This window comes from Musca vetustissima, unplaced genomic scaffold (genome assembly GCF_032173495.1).
Source record: "Musca vetustissima isolate MV318-11 ecotype Yass unplaced genomic scaffold, APGP_CSIRO_Mvet_v1 utg5888, whole genome shotgun sequence".
NCBI lineage: Eukaryota > Metazoa > Arthropoda > Insecta > Diptera > Muscidae > Musca > Musca vetustissima.
The window spans coordinates 494,152-515,039 of NW_026885167.1; the positions used below are offsets into that span (position 1 = coordinate 494,152).

Sequence of the window (20,888 nt, forward strand, 5' to 3'; positions counted from 1 at the left end):
TACGGTAGAACTTACCAACCTCCTTACTTTTTGGTTTTTAAGTTAAAATATATCAGTAAAAGGCCTTTAGTTTAGAAACGACGTCTGGAACGTCTTCAGTTTTGGAAAAAACATATTTAAGAATTTCTTTCAGTGTACAGAAGCCTTGCAGAAGATATTCAGACAGAATGTTAAAGAAGGTAGAAGATTTTCAAGTTGCAAATAGATCTACTTGCAGTCTTGGGAAGACCCGTAGGAGATTTTTAAAATATAGTAGACTTCTAAAAGTTCTTATGCTTATAGAATAGATAATGAATAATTATGTCTATTGTGGATCTACTGCCTATGGAAGATCATCAGCTGGCAGAGGACCTATGTAAAGTATTCTGTCTATAGAAAACCTTCGGTTTTCGGAAATATGGTTTCTGTTATAAAGGACAATCCCCCTATATTCAGTATATAAATTACCAATAGAAGATTTTCAATACTTAACTAACTAAAGAATGCCATCTGTCCATTGGATATCAAAAAGAAATCTATTGGAAATTGGACATTTCAGAAATCTACAGTCTCCTATAGAATATCTTCAATTATAATAGACCCAGACAGAATGATTTATGTCTATAGTTGGAAATCTACAGATGTTTAAAGTCTTTTGTTTCCAGAGTACATACAGAGTGTATCAGGGATGCAAAAGTTGGTACAATTGTACTAATTTTAGCACTATTTGGAAGTCAAAAATACAATAGCACCCCAATGACATATTTAGCACTATTTCTAAATTGTATCAAATTATTCTCACTTAAAAGTATTATAAGTGCTTAAACATACAATATGGTATGAATCGCCTTTTTATACCCTCCACCATAGTGTGGAGGGTATATTAATTTTGTCATTCCATTTGTAACTCATCGAAATTTTCATTTTCGACCCTAGCCATGTCCGTCCGTCTGTTGTAATCACGCTGTCTTCTGAAGGAATTGAGAATGTTGCATAGAGTCTGCAGGCAGGTCAAGTTCGAAGATGGGCTATATCGGTCCATATAAGGGTACCGCGCTATTCAAGCGAATTCGTTGAAATTTGGTAAACTGGGTTGTTTTTGGGTACCAAATGTCGCCACTAAAAATTATAAATATCGGTCCACTTTTTCGGGTAGTCCCCATATAATGGCATCCCCAATTTTCGGTATTTTGGGGTTTTTGAGCGCGTTTTTCAACCGAATTTGCTGAAATTTGGTACATTGGGTTCTTTTTGGGTATCACATGTCCTCACTACAAATTATAAATATCGGTCCACTTTTTCTGGTAGTCTCCATATAACGGTACCCCCCAATTTACGGTATTTTGGGGGTTTAAGCGCGTTTTTAAACCAAATTCGCTGAAATTTGGTACAATGGTTTTTATTGGGTACCAAATTTTTTTACCAAAAAATTAGAAAAATATAGGCCAATTTTTTCGGGTAGCCCTCATATAAGACAACCACAATTTTCGGTATTTTGGGCGAACTCGCTGTAATTTGGCATTTTATTAATATTCGCCCCCCTTTAAGGGTTAGTTCCTATATAACCCCCTTCTTATAATTAAATAGTTAGCTGATTAGTTCCGTGGGTTGTCCCCATATAGGCGTATTCTACCATAGTTTAGGGGATAATCGTTACTCGAAATAATCAGGTTTACCATACAAATTATGGAATTCTAAGACGATTTAGCCATCGGTTGTAATCATTCCGCTTTCTAAGTAAATCGTAATAAAAAAACTCGAACTTGACAATAAAGAAATATATCGGCCAGCATTTAGGCATCTCCTCCATATAATTATACCTCCTGAAGGAAAGAATTGAGACACAAAACAAAAATATTGGGTACAGTCCTCATATAATTATAACCCCAAATATTCGCTAATTCCTACACTATGTAATATAAATTGCAGTGGTTTGAGGATTGTGTATTCCATGCGTTATTAGTGTATTATTATAAGTCCACGTTTTGGTGTTTTCATTACGAATTGCTTAAATTTGTATTTGGTGTACACAATTGTTTACATAATCGGTTTTTGGAGAAATGTCGGTATAGGTCCACTTTTTGGTATGTTCCCTATATTTTCATTTCAAGTATCTGTCAGTATACCTGTGGTGGATGGTATCCATAGTTCGGCCCGCCCGAACTTAACGCCTTCTCACTTGTTACTGTTATTTTTGTTCTTACAATATGTACAATATGCACTTGTTGGTCAAAGGTGGCTGAAGTCAGAAATGAACTAAAATATGTTTCCTTATAAATCACAAATTTTTAGAGGTGTTAGGTGGTGTTTTTAAGTTTTCATTTTATCTTTGTGTATATAAAAATAAATTCTTAATGTGTGTTTTTATTAATTGTTAATAACAATAAAATTTTTATTAAAAAGTATATAAAAAGTACAATCGGACTGAAAAAAATACACTTTTTATTGATAGCCAGTACAATTTGTATAATTCCATTTCGCATCCCTGGAGTGTATTCAATCTATAGAAGGCTTTTAACTTGTCAGAAGAAATTTTAGAAATCTACAGTCTCTAGAAAACACAATTTCCAACTGGTTCTTTATCTTTTACTGGCATACGATCGATTCAAAACATTTTCTCCCCAACAAAATCGATAAACAAACGAAAATATTCATATCTAACATGAAATGCTTTAAATCTATGAACAAAACAAGCTTATACAGTGGAATACACATAACTAAACTGAACATTTGTTATTAACTACTATTATTAATTAATTATTATTGTTATACATACCAAAAAAACAAAATAAAAATATTTGACTATGATGCAGCTATATTTATTGAGAACAAAAGTTGATTTTGTTTATTTTTTTCACATCTCCAGATCACACTAAAAATTTACAACTTGTTATTGTTTATAAATTTTTTAATCAGCAACTACATATTCACTTTCTAGATAGCTAAAATATATAATGTGAATTTTGTTAATTATTACAGATATTGTTTATTTTCCATTAAAAATAAAAATAATAACCATAGTTCCATTTCAACTTAATAAATGAAAATTTCACAGAGAAAACAGAACAGAGTTTCCCCTTAACTGAATAATAATTATGACTACTTATTGACTACACACAATACAAATACAAACACTAAAATTTGTCCTTGAAAAGCTTTAACAATAATTAAATAATAATAACTAAAATAAATAAAACTTAAAAATAATAACTAACTACAAAAATATGTATGTAAATCGATGTGTGAATGTTGTATAAATGTTTTTTGATGTAATAACAAAAATGAATAAAAAAGAAACTCCTATTTAAAAGTAACAAAAAAAAAAAAATAAATAAATAAATTCAAATAATTATACAATGAGAGAATGTTTAAGAAAAAATAAAACATAATCAGAAATTTGTGGACGCAAAATAAAATAAAACAAAACGACTACTAAAAATAAAATAAATAAATAACTATACATTTAATAAATGGTAATTGAAGGCAATCTAGGTAGGGAATGTTTGTATTAAAAAAAAAATCATAGTATCATTAAACATTATTATAAAAAAAAGCTATAAAAACAACTATTAATATATATGAACATATTTCATGTAATACAAAAAATACCAAGAAAAAATTACAAATACAATAAACAAAAGTTCTGGCAATTGGTAAATGCGCAAAAAGCAACATAAGAAATTGTTTTATTTATTTTTCTTACAGAATTATTTTGGTCTCGAAGACAAAATCAGTATATAAACCTCAATTTTCAGGGTATCTAAATCTTTATTCTTTGTAACATAGAACTCTGTGAATAAAGTGCATAAGACTTGCTTTCATATGCCGGCAACTTCTCCAGACCCTGTCTTCTTGGAGAAAACGTCTATGCTATTTTCCATGTAAAATTCCGTGGTGCTCGAACAGAAAACTGTCTATACTAAAAACTATAGTTGTAATTTTACAACTTCATTCTGAACATTTCGCAAGGATCAGCCCGAAATTTGAAAGTGTGATAATGTTAATGTTAGAATATGGATATTTTTATAATTTCATTCATACTTTATTTTTTCATATTGTCCTCACAATACGAGTAACCTCTTATAATTGTGAGAATATTACTATTTTTTTAAATATGCAAAATATTTATTAATATCAAAACCATTTACTTTCTTTGTCTTACTTTACCAATACTTATGCTCATTTGTTATTCTCCTTTTTGCTATTCTTTCCCAAAAAAGAAAACACTACCAATCACTGTTTGGCTGTGTTTTGTTTTGACATAGACAATCTGTCTCTCCACTTACTCGATTGTGGGAATTTTGGCATTTCGTTGTTTATTTTTTTCAGACAATGCTATTATAAAATTCGCATATGTGTTTTCCAAATTATTTTGATATAAATACCAGATATTTATACGAACACTTCTTTTCTGAAGATATTGTTTACCAACCGGTCCCGTTTCAATTCCAAATTTTAGGTAATTTGAATGTCCACCTACCGAGCCATAATAGAACAATATATGCACTTCCCGTATCTCTACCGTTCATCGATTTCAAGAAAGCTTTCGACACAATCAGAATAACAGTCAGATGGAAAGAAATTAACAACAAGTTAGTGTTTCACAAAATAATTCGAATTCGGCCCGTACGGGCCGATCTGCGTCGACGGTGAACCACGAGCTTTACAATATATACGCGGACATCGACATAGTCAGTCGTATTGAGCTGCAGCGACTACAGTGGCTAGGCCATGTTGTGCGGATGAATGAAAATGCCCCAGCTCAAATGCCATATAAAAACGCCACGGAAAGACCAAGTAGAAAACAACATCTTGGAACGTGGTCATCCAAATTGGTGGACTTGCGCACAAGACCGACGCGCTTGGAAATCTTTTTTAAGCACTTTTTATGGAACAACCGTTTTGTAACAAGCCAGCTAAGTAAGTAAAGTACGAGGATACCAAACTGAAAATCATACCAGCCGGTTGGAATACAAATATTATTTACAAATTTGGAATCCCAATGAATAATGGAATCGAGGTTGACCAAGAAACACCTAGCGGCGAACAATTTCCCAAGAACCAATACAAAACAAATTTATATGGCAAGATGCAAGAACAGTGACAAATAACCGACGAAGATGACGAAGCTTTGTCGAAGCCATATTCTCCCAACATTTTAAAGTTTTAGTTGTATTTTCACATGCTTTGTCGTAGCGCATTTTTAAGGTTAAAGCCGCATTTTCTATTAAAAGTAACTGTAAATTTGCATTCCGTCTTCTTGTAGGTTAAAAATAGGTTTGCAAATATATATCGATTAATTAAATTAAATAAATATCGATTCTTAAGGCGTATTTTCCAATCTAATTTCTTCTCAACAGGACGAACTGTTGGCGGAGGGTGAAATAGTTCCGCCCGGCAGGACTTTTTTTATTGGGGTATATATAACATGATACGGCAAAAATGTGCGCCCTTCGAATATTGGTTTTACAGCCCATGTTTCTTTGGACTAAATCTGTTTCAGACAATTTGGAGTCGATTTGCAAATGCCCGTTCGTCTCACTGGTTGGTGCGCCAGACCCAATCTTTGTACATAGTAATATTTCTTTCAAACTTAGTTTAAATTCGAATATGTGGAAAATCTTCTTATGCCTGCTGGCACTTCCCCAAAAATTTGTAAAAATTGTACTAAAAATGACTTTTATATCATGCAAACGGACTATCCGATTTGAACCAAACTTCGCACAACTTATTATCTTTGCCAAGCCTAGGTAAAATCGAAAGATGGGACCTATTGGTCTACTCCTTCTCATGCCTTCCACACAATGGGTCAAAATTTGTACTAAAAATGATTTTTATATCAAGCGAACGGACTATCCGATTTGAAACAAACTTTTCACAACCTATTATATTTGCCAATTCTAGATCAAATCAGAAGATGGGACTTATTGGTCTACTCCTTCTCATACATCACAAATGGTCAAAAATTTCAATATTTATATATCCAATATTAAGCTAATAGAAAACCCGATATGACCCAAATTGTGCACATAGTAAAATTACTTTCAAACTCTTATTAAGTTCCAAGAGGGGGAAATCGGTCCACTCCATCTGGTACCTTCCCCGTAAAATTGTTAAAATTGAGCTGAAAAGGTATTTTATAATACCATGCAAAAAGAGCTTCCGATTCAAACCAAAGGCAACTGAATTTAATATTTTAATTATACTTGTTATTGTTGGGAGATGAGACTTATCGGTTCACTCCTTCTATTACATCCCTCACAAAGCGTCATAATTTTGAAAACTTGTAAATCCCATCTAAAGCACATCGTAATATTTTTAACTAGCTATATCGAAGATGGGAACAATCACTGGGTCCAATCCACCAAAACAAAATTGTCAAAACTAAATTTTGCACAACGTAATATTTTAATTATGCCTGTATAATGTTGGAACGTGGGACTTATCAGTCCACTCCCTCTAGTAGGGGAGACTGGGGCACCTTCGGCACTTTTTTTAGAGCTCTATATCTCAGTACTTATTCAACATATATAACAACTTGATGGCTGATTGTTGTCCTCTGACACTTAATTATAAAAAATAGTACCAACAAGATATAAAAAAATAGTATTAGTTAAAAAATTTTGCAGTTTTGTAAAAAAAGTCAAATTTGCCGAATGTGCCCCAACCCGGGGTAGCTTTGGCATTTGATGGGGCACATTTGGCACCATAGTCATAGCCGGGTAATTGTCATCGCTATCAGTCTGGTTGAAATTCTGATCCTCTAAAGGCTCTATTTGGTATTAATACGCCACACAATTTTTGAATTATAGGGCTTTATTTTCTAGCGGTGGACGTTTACATCTCAAGGTCGCACACACCATCAGAAATAGGGGTTTTCTATCGCATTTTCGTCAATACAAGCACGTTTGATCTTATATATGCAATTTCGAGCCATATTAAAGTATTAGTTTAAAGACAAACTCAAAATCATTTTAAGGAAATAATATTGCACAATCTGTATATGGCCGAATGTGCCCCATTTTGAAATGCCGAATGTACCCCGAATGTACTTTTTACAGTTTTTTTCATTTTTTTCGATCAGATTTGTAAAACATTTTATTTTTAAATATTTTTATAACAAATACACATCGTAGTTAATAATATTGTCTCAAAAATTTTAAAAGTTTTATACACGAAATACTTACGAAATGGAATTGAAATATTACAGAAATATCTATAAAAATACAAAAACCCATATATTTAAATAAGCTTATTAGCTAGAAATTTCAAACTTTGTGTCAGTTATTTATTTCGATATTCGATACCTATGTATCGAAACTAGTGATGTACGGTGAGAGCTTCATATCGAAAACGCGATTGCCGAAGGTGCCCCGATGCCGAAGGTGCCCCAGCCTCCCCCACATCCGTCACAAAGGGTCAACATTTTAAAACGTGTAAATCTCATAAGGACCTATAATTTTCCTTTCATATGTGTCTATATTTTAGAAAATTTGTTAATCTATTATCAAGATAATGGAATGTCCGATTTGATCCAAATATTGCAAATCGTAATATTTTTCCAATCCTACATTAAATCCTAAAATTGGGTCTATAGGACCTCCGGTCCTCCCAAAGAGAACCAATTATTTGATAAAAACATATACCTTTTATACCACCAATAATAAAATCTGCGTTCCACAAACCATAGGCTGAGGGTATATATGTGTCGGCAACACCGACTGACACTTTTTACTTTTTTTCATGTAATTAGAGGAACTTCGACTGACACTTTTTACTTGTTTTATTTTTTTTAATGTCATTAGAGGAACTTCGGGTAATGTGCAGTACCACTTTCTTCTTTATATTTTCGGTGTTAAGAAAATAAAAACAAATTCTTTAAAAGACATTTTTGTTGTTCACATATATTCCAGGACAAACTTGTCTATAAAATTGATATTGCATCATATTTAAAAAGCTCAAAACGGCGAAATAAATACTTGGCAGGTAATGTGGAAATTTTTTACAGTGGTACACATTGCCCTTTAAATTTTTGTTATTTAACAATAATTTTCAGTAAAAAATAAACCATATCCAAACCCGAACACCCTAATATATTTACAACAATCATGAATGAACGCCAAAAACTAGGTTAAGTTTAAAACTAAAACTGACCACAGATAACAATAAATTACAATCAATAAATTCTACAATAACATTCCAACTCTTAGTTGAACAACATAAGAGAGCGATTAGTTCCGATCGTTTCTCTTTAGTAAACATCATAGCTGCCAGCGAAGTGGGAACTGCTACTAAAAAACATAGACTCATTCTGGTTTTGTTTGTTTGTTTTCATTCGACTTCATTTAGTTGCTATCTAACTGGTTACGCGTGCACACGTCGTTCCATTGGGGGCCCGGTTGGATTTTTCTACAAGTAGAAGCGTGTTTTAACTAACAAACAAATAAACGAGTTGTGCTTATTTTTAACTACAACACCAATAACAACAAACACAAACAAATCAAAATGAATACATGGGCTTTAATAGCCTTCGCCTTATGGGCTCTGTTTATGCGTAGCTTGCCAAAAATTATGGAATTTCTCAAACTACGACAATGGTCTCAATCGGTACCGGGTCCCACAATCAGTGAATTCATTGAAAATGTTAAAAAAGGACGTAAGTTTTAGAATGAAAATGAAAAAAAAAATGTTAAGTGCAATCAGATATTGAATAAATTAAATTAGAACTAGTTCTGTTGTGTGTTTAATGTACAACAACAACATACACGACCTACATGTGCCACTGTGATATCAAAATGGACTTTGATATCAAATAGTAGCGATCTTATCATCATCATCGATGCACGATGAGTGCCTTACACACGAACTTAATGATTATGTTTGGACTGATAAGTAGTGATTGCCAGACTTTGGTCGTTGATGACGTATGAATGACATTTCATTAGACACTAGTGTTTAGTTATAGAGCAGATGTTTTTGTAATAAAAATCGAAAATTGTAAAATATAGAAAATTGAATGACGAACTATAATTACCAAAATAAATTATATTATACCCTTTCAGGTACACAGTACTTATCAGGTGCATGCAAACAAACAAAACTTCGAGTATTCCACAATAAAAAAATTAATTATTTGTTACTCTTTGTTTAATTATTTGAAAAGGGGTCTTTGTGTTCATTAGGCCAAATAAAAATATGGCTGAAACCCGAAAAATGCACGACCTGAGATAATTTATAAGTTATAATTTTTATAATGGACTATTTGAACAAAATTATCATTTTAATACTTTTGCACCCTCCACAGTAGAGTGCATATTAAATCTGGCGTTCCGTTGGCAACACCTCGGAATATTTGTCGGAGACTTATAAAATATATCGCTGGCTTAACATTAAAAGGGTATAAGTCATTTTTTTTTCTAGAAATTGAGATTTTGATACCGACATGTCCAATAAGTAAAAACAAATCGATTTAGTAAAAAAATCTACAATTATGACATTTTTATACCCTCCACCAAGTATGGAGGGTATTTTAAGTTTGCTTTTCCGTTTGTAACTCATCGAATTAATCATTTCCGACCCATGGGAACGTATACTGTATTCTTGATCAGCATAAAATTCTATGACGATTTAACCATACCCATCTGTTTGTTGTAATCATTCTAGCATCTAAACGAATTGAGATAGTCGGCCATATAACGATACCCCCCAATTTTCAGTATTTTGGGGTTTTGTTCGTATTTTTCGACCGAATTGGCTGTAATTTAGTACTTTAAGTTCTTATTGTGTCCACAAATCTGCCCACAAAATTTGGGGTACTTGAGTGCGTTTTTCAACCGAATTCACAGCAATTTGGTATTTTTTAGTACGAGGTCGAGGGATCCCAAAAATTGGGCCCGGCCGAACTTAATGCATTTTCACTTGTTTGTTGTTGTTTTGTAGTGTTGAGTAAAATATGGACTTATTACCTTTACATGTAAAACCGGCGGTATATACTCTTATTCAGAATAAAATTCTATGTCAATTTAGACATGTCCGTCTGTTGAAAGATGCATTGCTACTACTCCTGGGATGTTGTCATTACAAACGGGATATATTGGTACACATATGTTTAGCTCTTATATAACGGGACAAATCATTTTCGGTATTTTGAGGGATATAACCACATATTTTAACCAAGAGACGTTCCGAGTTTTTGGATGTGGGCATACTTCGATACAGTTAAGTAAAAAATTGTCAGTCGGTGCTGCCGACAGTTAAGGTAAAATCTCGATAATCCGGACCTCGGATAATCTGGATTATTTACAAAAAATGGTACCTATTAAATTTAAATTGTTAAATTTTTCAATGAATGAATTATGACTAAATGATATAAATTTAAACCACTCGATAATCCGGATAATGTGGCCATCCGGAATGGGATCTGCAATTGTTTGCAGATTTTACTGTATATTAGATTTCGCGAAGGCCAACGGGACTACATTCTAGTGCCAGCGTGGAACACATTAGCACACATTTTGAAGACTACCTCCATACGTACTTCAAGTTTAACTAAATGGTGTACCAGTTACTACCAAAAACCCTTTGGTATTCTTTTTAACTCTCGGTCTGTTACCCACATTCCAGCTCTCTCATTTACCCAAATTTAGTACTATTCGTACACATAAATACGATTTTCCAAAGCTCATCAATAATCTTAATTCCAAATTTCAGTTCCATCCGTTCACCCAAAATCCAAAATTGTTCGAAATGTAGTACCAGTTAGCACTTTTCGTGTCCATAATTATGAATTTCCTAAATTACCTCAATTTCCTATTTCAAGACTTTAGCTCTATCTGATCACCTAAATCCAACTTGTACCGAATTTAGTACCATATAGTACTTTTCGAACACATAAGAAAAGATTTTGTTAAAGCTAACTCAATCCTGTACTCCAATCATAATTTTCATTTTTGGGATTCAGTCTCTATACGATCAATTAAATGCAAAATGTACCAAATTTAGTATCATTTAGTACTTTACATAAGTACAAATTTCTAAAACCATTTCCATACATACCATACCTGTTGAAAATTAGTTTTTCAAATATCCAGTGATGTCCACAGCAAATAAAAAACACAGTTTTATATTCGAGGGGTTTTCAAACTTTATTTACACAAACTCCAAACTTTACAGCACTCGTTACTTTCACACTTATGACGACACTTTAACAATAGAGCTTTTACTTCACAACTGAGACTTTAACTTATAACTGAGACTTATACACAACAACTGAGACAATCGTTCTATGTTGCAACCTCTTTTATCTAATTGGTACATATTCTCGATCATTCTCATTCTAGATAATTCTAAGTCTGGTTTATTCTAATGACTACTTATGTGTCTATTAAAAGTAACCATGAATTGTATCCATTTCTTATTGTAACTAATCACTTTAGGGATCTCTAAATACCATTAAATATATGTGTTGCCGATTGGATAATTCACAATATTTAACAATACCACTTCCCAACCTGTATTCTATATAAAATTTCAAGATTCTAGCTATATATGTTGAAGAACTAGATGTATTAAAGTTTAGTACTTTTAGTGGGTCGAATTTTGAAAAAACCCTTTTGCACATCTTTCTAACTTTCCAAATTTTAGAATTCTAGTTCTTCCCGTTTGAGTAATACAAAGGGTGTCATATTTTGTACCTTTAAGTACATTTCGTACCCTTCTAGTTCGACATTCAAAATTTCAAGCTTCTATCTTCAGTCGTTTCGTTTGCACATCTTTCTAACTTTCCAAATTTTAGAATTCTAGTTCTTCCCGTTTGAGTAATACAAAGGGTGTCATATTTTGTGCCTTTAAGTACATTTCGTACCCTTCTAGTTCGACATTCAAAATTTCAAGCTTCTATCTTCAGTCGTTTCGTTTGGGCGATGATCTGCCAGTCACTCACATATCACTAAGTTTTTTTTTATATATTAAGATAGGATTTACTATTCTCTTAGTATAACTTATATATTCTTATCTGTGGCGCAGTACCAGAAGTATACCCATTTGCGGACTTAATGTAGGTTTAGGAAAATATTATGATGTGCAATTAATGGATAAAATCGGATACTCCATTCGCCTCAAATGAAATTTAAATGTTTTAAAAAATATTGAAGTAGAGGTTCGACTAGACTCATCTTCGGACTTGATCTAGGCTTTTATGATGTCCAAATTTTGGATGTAATATGTATATTCCGTTCGCTCCATATGAAATTTAAAACTTTTCACAATTTTGGGGGGGAAATACTAGAAGGAGTGGATCGATGTCATACGATTTTACACCGATTTGGATACAATATTATAGGTGTTACAGAGTTTTTGGAAGGTGTAAGTCATTTTTTTATCTAAGCTTCGAAATTTTCTCACAAAAGTAGCTGTAATTTAGCATTTCGGGTTCTTGGAGTGTACATTTTTTTTTTTTTTTTGCAGAAAATATTTTGTATAATTCCATATTTTGTCATTGTCCCCATATAAACGTTTTCGATTCATTTTTGACATTTTTAAAGAATTTTCCAACCGAGGTGGTTTTAATTTTGTTTTGCAGAACACTTTCGATATATGTACATGTTTCCTAGAAAATCTTCAATGTATTTTTAATAGCCAACTACCACATGGGTCCTGGCTAATTTTCGGTACGTTCAAGTTGCAAGCCCAGTTTTTATACCAATGAGTGCATGCCACCATGATGGTGTATTTGGCCATGACATAGCTTTGGAATTTTGCTACTATTCTTGGGATGTTTGACATTGAAGATGGAATATATCGATCAACCTTTTGTCATAGCCCCAACATTCATGGCGGAGGATAAAAAATGTTCGGCCAGGCAGAACTGCACCACGGTTTTACTTGTTTAAAAATATTTTTAAAAATATTAGATTTTGTAAAATAATATTCTCGGGGTCAAAATTTTTTATTTAATTCAATTCTACACTCATTCAAGAATGTCTCTACAAAATTTCAAGTGAAAATCTCAAGAACTCTTGAAGATATAGCCGATTTATTGTGTCAGCATCAAGTGACGGCTAAAGGGCTTCTCAAACTTTAAACGCGTTTTTCTCTTTTGCGAATGGCGGGCACGATAACTCAAAAACTAATAACCCAATCGCTTCCAAATTTTTACATGTTTCTCTGTGAGTGTATAGCTATCGTATGAACCAGGATAAAGCCAATCGGTGAAGATCTTCCTTATTTTTTAACTTGATTTTTGGTCAAAAATCGGCGATTTTCCAAAAATATTTTTTCAAAGGTCCGCCATTTTGTTAATTTTAGAGCGAAGTCAATAATCCTAGTTCATACGAGAGCCTCCTTCTAGCACGGTTGAAATTTTCGGATTCCGTTGTTCCAGTGAGGAGTTACCATGCCCGGCATAAAAAATAAGGACTTTTCTTTAATTACAAAAAACAACAACAAAACAATAACAAAATTTTTTTGTATATTATTTTTCTTCTCTTTTAAATCTTCAATTATATATGTGCAAAGTTACAAACCTTAACAAGCATTGGTATTGATTTACCAACCCATTGAAAATCTTGAAAAATTAAAATCGAGAATGGGTGGGGTTCCCTTTAAGGGTATATAGGCGTAGGTTTGTTATACCCTTTTTCAAGGGTCTATATGCGTAAATGTTTTAAGGGCCTATAGGCACAGATTCTTGTAGAGGATACCAAGATTTTTAGGCGTAGATTTTATAAAGGGCCTATAGGCGTAGATTTTTTAAAATGTCTATAGGCGTAGATTTTTTAAAATGTCTATAGGCGTAGATTTTTTAAAATGTCTATGGGCGTAGATTTTTTAAAATGTCTATAGGCGTAGATTTTTTAAAATGTCTATAGGCGTAGATTTTTTAAAATGTCTATGGGCGTAGATTTTTTAAAATGTCTATAGGCGTAGATTTTTTAAAATTTCTATAGGCGTAGATTTTTTAAAATGTCTATAGGCGTAGATTTTTTAAAATGTCTATAGGCGTAGATTTTTTAAAATGTCTATATGCGTAGATTTTTTAAAATGTCTATAGGCGTAGATTTTTTAAAATGTCTATAGGCGTAGATTTTTTAAAATTTCTATAGGCGTAGATTTTTTAAAATGTCTATAGGCGTAGATTTTTTAAAATGTCTATAGGCGTAGATTTTTTAAAATGTCTATATGCGTCGATTTTTTAAAATGTCTATAGGCGTAGATTTTTTAAAATGTCTATATGCGTAGATTTTTTAAAATGTCTATAGGCGTAGATTTTTTAAAATGTCTATAGGCGTATAATTTTTAAAGAATTTAAATGATGATCCAAATACCTAAGGTTTGTTAGATTGAAACGCTTGATTTTATAATAACAACGAATTGATTCTATAATAGCATAGTTTCACTGAAATCGGTTTAGATTTCGATATATTTCCAATATATATTTTCAGCCGGGAAGGTCCCCTTCCCCATTCCCGATTTAAAATTTTCAAGATTTTCATTGGGCTGGTAAACGAATACCAAAGCATGTTATGGTTTGCAACTTTACACATATATAATTGAAGATTTAAAAGATAAGAAAATAATTTGCCAAAATTTGGTTGTTGTGGGTTTTAGTGATTAAGGAAAAGTCCTTATTTTTGATGGTGGGCATGAAACTCCTCACTGGAACATCGAAATCCGGAATCCAAAATTAAAAAAAGGCGGACCTTTGATTTTTTTGGAAATTCGCCTATTGTTACAACTATCTAAGTTAAAAATAAGGAAGTTCTTCACTGTATGGCTTTATCCTAGTTCATACGATAGCTATACACTCCCAGAGAAACGTGTCAAAATTTGGAACCGATTTTTCTTGAGATTTTGTAGGGCCATTCTTGAATTAGTACAGATTCGAATTAATTAAAAAAAAACATATTAATTTTTTTTTGACATCGAGATTTCATGCAAATGGTACACCATGTTCCCAAAGTTTGCCTGATCGAGGCGGAATACAAAGTACTGAATTGAGTCTAGAAGGACGTGTGTTAAATTTTGTTTAAACACTCTAAAAACTACATATGGTGCACATTAGTTTGGTTTAAGTCGGTAAATATTACTGTAGCTTGAAATAAAAACATCCCTATCCAATATACATGTACGGTAGATATATGCACTGTAGCATGTAGTTGGCCCAGTCTGCCTTTGGTTATTTTCTTAATGCTTTATAATTTGTAATTGCAATAATTTGTTGTTTTTTTTTAATTTCTTCCAGAAATCCTTTCATGGTTTAAGGAGTTACGTGAAAAACACGGCGCAACCTTCCGCATTTGGTTGGGCAAAGATTTGATGGTTTTCTTTACCGACCCAGAGGATGTCAAACAGTTGTTGGGCAACAATAATCTTTTGCATAAATCTAGGAATTACAGTAGTGTCGAGCCTTGGCTGGGCAAGGGTCTGTTAACAAATGGTGGAGAATCATGGCATTCAAGAAGAAAATTCCTGACACCAGCATTTCATTTTCGTATTCTAAGTGAATTTAAAGGACCAATGGAGGAAAATTGTCGTATCCTAATGCGTCGCCTAGAGGAGAAGGCGAATGGCGAAGAATTCGATATTTATCCCTATATTACGCTGTTCGCTTTGGATGTTATTTGTGAAACGGCCATGGGTATTAAGAAGAATGCACAAATGCAATCCGAATCGGATTATGTTAAGGCGGTGCAACAGTGAGTGTGAGAAGTAAATTTGAAACTCTTTGAAATAATTTATTTATTTGTTTTAGAATTTGTCACATTTTACACAAACGTTCCTTTAACTTTTGGCAAAGGAATAATGTCTTCTTTAAATTCACGGAGGATGGCCGCAAGCGTGATGCCTGCTTGAAAATTCTACATGACGAAACCAATCGTGTAATTAAACTAAGGCGTAAAATGTTACAAGATTCCAAAATCACAACTATGCAGGAAGCCGAGAAGTCTTGTGATAGTTTTGGTCAAAAGAAACGTTTCGCATTTTTGGACATGCTGCTGATTTCACAAATGGAAGGTGTCCCACTATCGGATCGTGAAATTCGTGAAGAAGTTGATACATTCATGTTTGAGGGACATGACACGACCAGTTCTGCAATTGGTTTTGCTATTTATTTGTTATCGCAACATGCGGAAGTGCAAAAGCAAGCCTATGAAGAGGCAATGGCTATGGAGGGTCGTGAAAAAGAATCCATGCCCTACATGGAGGCCATCATTAAGGAAACATTACGTTTATACCCATCGGTGCCATTCTATTCACGTGCTGTCAACGAAGATTTACAAGTTGGTCAGCTGACGGTACCCAAGGGTGCTAGTGTCAGTATTTTAGCCTACATGGTACATCGTGATGAAACCTATTATCCCGATCCGGAAAAATTCGATCCTTCAAGATATTTTAAGAATGAAAAAGATTTGCACCCGTTCAGTTTTGTTGCATTTAGTGCTGGGCCGAGAAACTGTATTGGTAAGTTAGTTGAGAAAAGATTTTTATATTTAAGGATTGTAAGATTGAGACGAAATTTGGAAAACCTTGATGTGTGTCAAGTTTCGTTAAAATCTGTTTAGATTTAGGTATAGCTCTCATATATTTTGGTCTGTTTTTATGTGGATGGTTCACGAAAGACTCTGTCTTTTTCCTATCTACACAAGATTCTGCATAGCATATTGATTTGAATTTAAAATGACGTGCAATCGGATCAGTTCCTTAAAATCGGTTTAGATTTAGATATAAGTCCCATATTTATTTTTGAACCATAACATCTAAATGGTGAACCAAACACCCAATGTTTGTCCGATAGACCCGAATTGGGTCTAGGGTCTACGTATTAAATTTCTAATCGTTTCAGATTTGTATATAACGCCCCATTGGTACCATCGACCATTTTCATATAAATTGTGTCCAAAATACGAAACGTTTGTTTGATTTAGAGGAAAATTTGTACATCGAACCAAATTGAGCCTATAATGACGTGTATTACGTTTCGAATCAGATCAGATTTAGATGTAGTCCTCATACATGACTTCATTTGATTTTTTGTAAAAGATGCAACAAAGACCCAACGTTCGTCCATCGTACGGAATAGTTTTAAATGTTCACCAAATGCCCAATTGTTGTCCGATTGAGACGAAATTTTGCACAGCGTACAGAATTGAGTCTAAGAGGTGTATTCAATTTCGTTCACATCGGTACAGTTGCACAGCGTTTATAATTGAGTCTCGAAGATGTATATTAAGTTTTGCCCAAATCGCTTCAGATTTATATATACCCATCATATATATTTTCGTCACCCAACTCAACGTTTTTTTCATTAAGACAAAATTTAGTGCAGCATACCCCATTCACATACCGATCATTTGATGCAAGACCGGCATAAATCAAAAATCGTAATTTTTGACTTAAAGATGCAGAATTGTTTGCAATATCAGATTTCACGTTCTCTAAATACATCAGATGAATATCTTTTACACACTCGGATTGAGAAGCTATAGAAGTCCCTCATTTCCTTGTAAGGTGTGAGAAAATTGAAGACTTTACACATTCATAGTTTATTTTTTCCATATTGTACATGTACCTCACTTAGAATACAAGTAGAAGCAGACGTCCCCTTTTCGAAGGAACATTGACATGAAATTGAACGAACTTAAATTAAATCTAACCCGATTTTCTCGAAACTTAACACACGATCTATGATAGGGACAAATTTCCATCTCAAAGGCACGAAAAGTACTTCAACGTACAAAACATTCAATTATAGTAACTCCAGTACATTGTACAAAATTGTGTGCCGGTCGGCCAAACTATAGGTCTTTAGTGCACAATTTACATTAAATCGGACGAAAATATATATAGGAGCTTATTTTGTGCCCTATGCCAAATTTCGTGCAAATCGAAAATATATATGGGAGCTATATCTAAATCTGAACCGATTTTCTCGAAACGTGACACACATCATTCTAGCCTCAATACAGTACACTATGCAATATTTCGCATATTTGGTGCACCATTTACATAGAATCGGACAAAACTATATATGGGAGCTATATCTAAATCTGAACCGATTTTCACGAAACTTAACACACGTCATTCCAAACTCAATTGAGTACACGGTGCCAAATTTAGATACCTTAAATCGGACGAAAATATATATAAGAGCTATACTAAATCTGAACCGATTTTCTCGAAACTTGACACATCATTCTAGACATAATTCAGTATAATATGCAAAATTTCGTGCAAATCGAAAGGTATATAGGGCCATTGGAGCAACATTTACATAGAATCGGACAAAACTATATATGGGAGCTATATCTAAATCTGAACCGATTTTCACGAAACTTAGCACACATCCTTTTGGGCATAATTCAGAACTTTATGCCAAATTTAATGCAAATCAAAAGATATTTAGGGACATTGGCGCACCATTTACCTTAAGGGAACCCCCGCCCCTTTCTCGATTTTTTATTTTTAAGATTTTAAATGGGCTGGTAAATGAATACCAATGTTTGTTAAGGTTTGTAAGTTTGCACATATATATATTTGAAGATTTAAAAAGGAAGAAAAATAATTTACCAAAATTTGTTGTTTTTTTCTTTTTTTTTGTGTTCAAAGAAAAGTCCTTATTTTCGATGGCGGGCATGATAACTCCTCACTCGAACATCGGAATCTGAAAATTCCAACGGTGTTAGAAAGAGGACATGTCTGGCTCTCGTATAAACTAGGATTATTGACTTCGCTCTAAAATTAACAAAATGGCGGACCTTTGACAAAATATTTTTGGAAAATCGCCGATTTTTTTACCAAACACCAAGTTAAAAAATAAGGAAGATCTTCACCGATTGGCTTTATCCTAGTTCATACGATAGCTATACACTCACAGAGAAACGTGTAAAAAGTTGGAATCGATTGGGTTATTAGTTTTTAAGTTATCGTGCTCGTCATTCGCAAAAGAGAAAAACGCGTTTAAAGTTTGAGAAGCCCTTTAGCCGTCACTTGATGCTGACACAATAAATCGGCTATATCTTCAAGAGTTCTTGAGATTTTACCTTGAAATTTTGTAGGGACATTATTGAATTAATGTAGTTTCGAATTAAATAAAAAAAAATTGACACCGAGAATGGGGGGTCCCCTTAAATCGACCGAAACTATATACGGGAGCTATAATTAAATCTGATCCGATTTCCTTCAATTTCAATAGGGTTCGTCCTTGGGCCAAATAAGTGTGCTGTGCCAAATTTCATCCAAATCGGATGATAAATGCGACCTGCAATTTTAATCGACTCAGAAAGTGATTCTATGCATATTCTCAAAAGGAACCGTGTGTCTATATCGTTTCCTTTTGCCTGTTGCAAACATATGCTCAATGACATAATACCCTGTACCACAGTGTGGTGAAGGGTATACAAATTTTTATCTAGGGAGGATTGTGAAAATCGACTACAAGAGTTTTTTGCAAATAGAGAGCAGGACTTCTATGAGAGAGGCATTATGAAGTTACCTTTAAAATGGAAACAAATCATAGAACAAAACGGTGCATACTTGACCAAAATCGGACATTCCGAAGCATGATAAATGATAAAGAGTTTCTGTGCCATAGAAAGCCAACACCAAACACACTCAAAATTTGTTTTCAGTCTCTCTCTCGCTCTCTATCTATCTCTCTCTCTGACAAGAAGCCTTTATTTGAAGTTTTATAATTCATAATTCATAAAGTGCAGAAATCCGGACACTGGCAACACATTTTGAACACTATTCACATCATGTACAGATTATATCATATATATATATATATATTATGTGCATATTATTGTCGGTTACAATAATAATCTTAGGAGAACCTTTGTATGTTCCAAAAGTAGTGTATGGTATGGTACATTTCGTTAATTACGCCTTGTGAAACATTCTAAACATACGTCTGATCTGAACTTTTTAATATCCTCCACCTGAGACTGAGATTACAGGAACTTCGTTTAGAAAACTGCGATTAGTTCTCCAGAGAAGCCTAAAGCTTCACAGGACACATAAAACGTAATTTTGTTATTTAAACCAATAAAGTAAATAGAAGTTAACACATCGTTAAAGTCGGAGTTGTATGGAAAATTACATCTGTCGGAATGGAAAATTATATTCAATTTGTGATACTAAAGTGTGCTTTGATGCATCAAAATATTTATAAAGAAGCTGGACTTTTATATAGGGGCTATACTCAAAGATCTACCAACATTTTTAAAACTGTAGAACAAGATTTTAAGGGTGGAAAATACCTTTTGGAAATAAAAGACCTTGTGGAGTTTGGTATTTACCCAAAAGGACAAATTCATCGTAGGTCAAGTTTGGTACGATGATTTTTAACTGATAACTATAAAATCCATGAAAAACGCACTTTATATATTTGCTTGAGGCTATTGCAGATTATTTGACTCAAGATCGAATGAGGAATATTTTTGTAAAACATATCCACATCCATTCTGTTAATTCACATTCTGTTAAAGGTTTCTTTAAACAAATCTTTCACTAAAAATATATATGTTTTATTATTTCAGGTCAAAAGTTCGCCATGCTGGAATTGAAATGCAGTTTGTCACACTTGCTGCGTAATTTTGAATTTTTACCCGTCAAGGACTTTAAACCGGTTGCTCTGCCCGAACTGGTAATGAAGAGTGGCAATGGTATTAAAGTCGGTATTAAACGTCGTTCTTAAAAATATTATTTTTTTTACATTTTATAACACATTTTATTTATATACTAAAATAATTTTTATTGATATAATTAATACAGTTAATTAAAAAATGTAAAACTAAAAATAAATAAATATTCACTTTTTTCATATTGATTAGCATTTAACTGGTGTACGTTTTCAGATCTTAAAAATAATTCCTCCTAAAAAAAATAAAAAAAAATCTTACGCACCATAA

General features: G+C 33.1%; 1 protein-coding gene across 1 annotated transcript; it reads left to right on the forward strand.

Annotated features, from left to right (window-relative positions):
* The first annotated feature begins 8,484 nt into the window (after positions 1-8,484).
* LOC133332307 (probable cytochrome P450 4s3) lies at positions 8,485-20,674 on the forward strand. Its single transcript, XM_061540710.1, has 4 exons — positions 8,485-8,635; positions 15,221-15,674; positions 15,731-16,440; positions 20,517-20,674. The coding sequence occupies exons 1-4, from the start codon at positions 8,485-8,487 to the stop codon at positions 20,672-20,674; spliced, it is 1,473 nt and encodes a 490-aa protein (XP_061396694.1).
* The last annotated feature ends 214 nt before the right edge of the window (positions 20,675-20,888 follow it).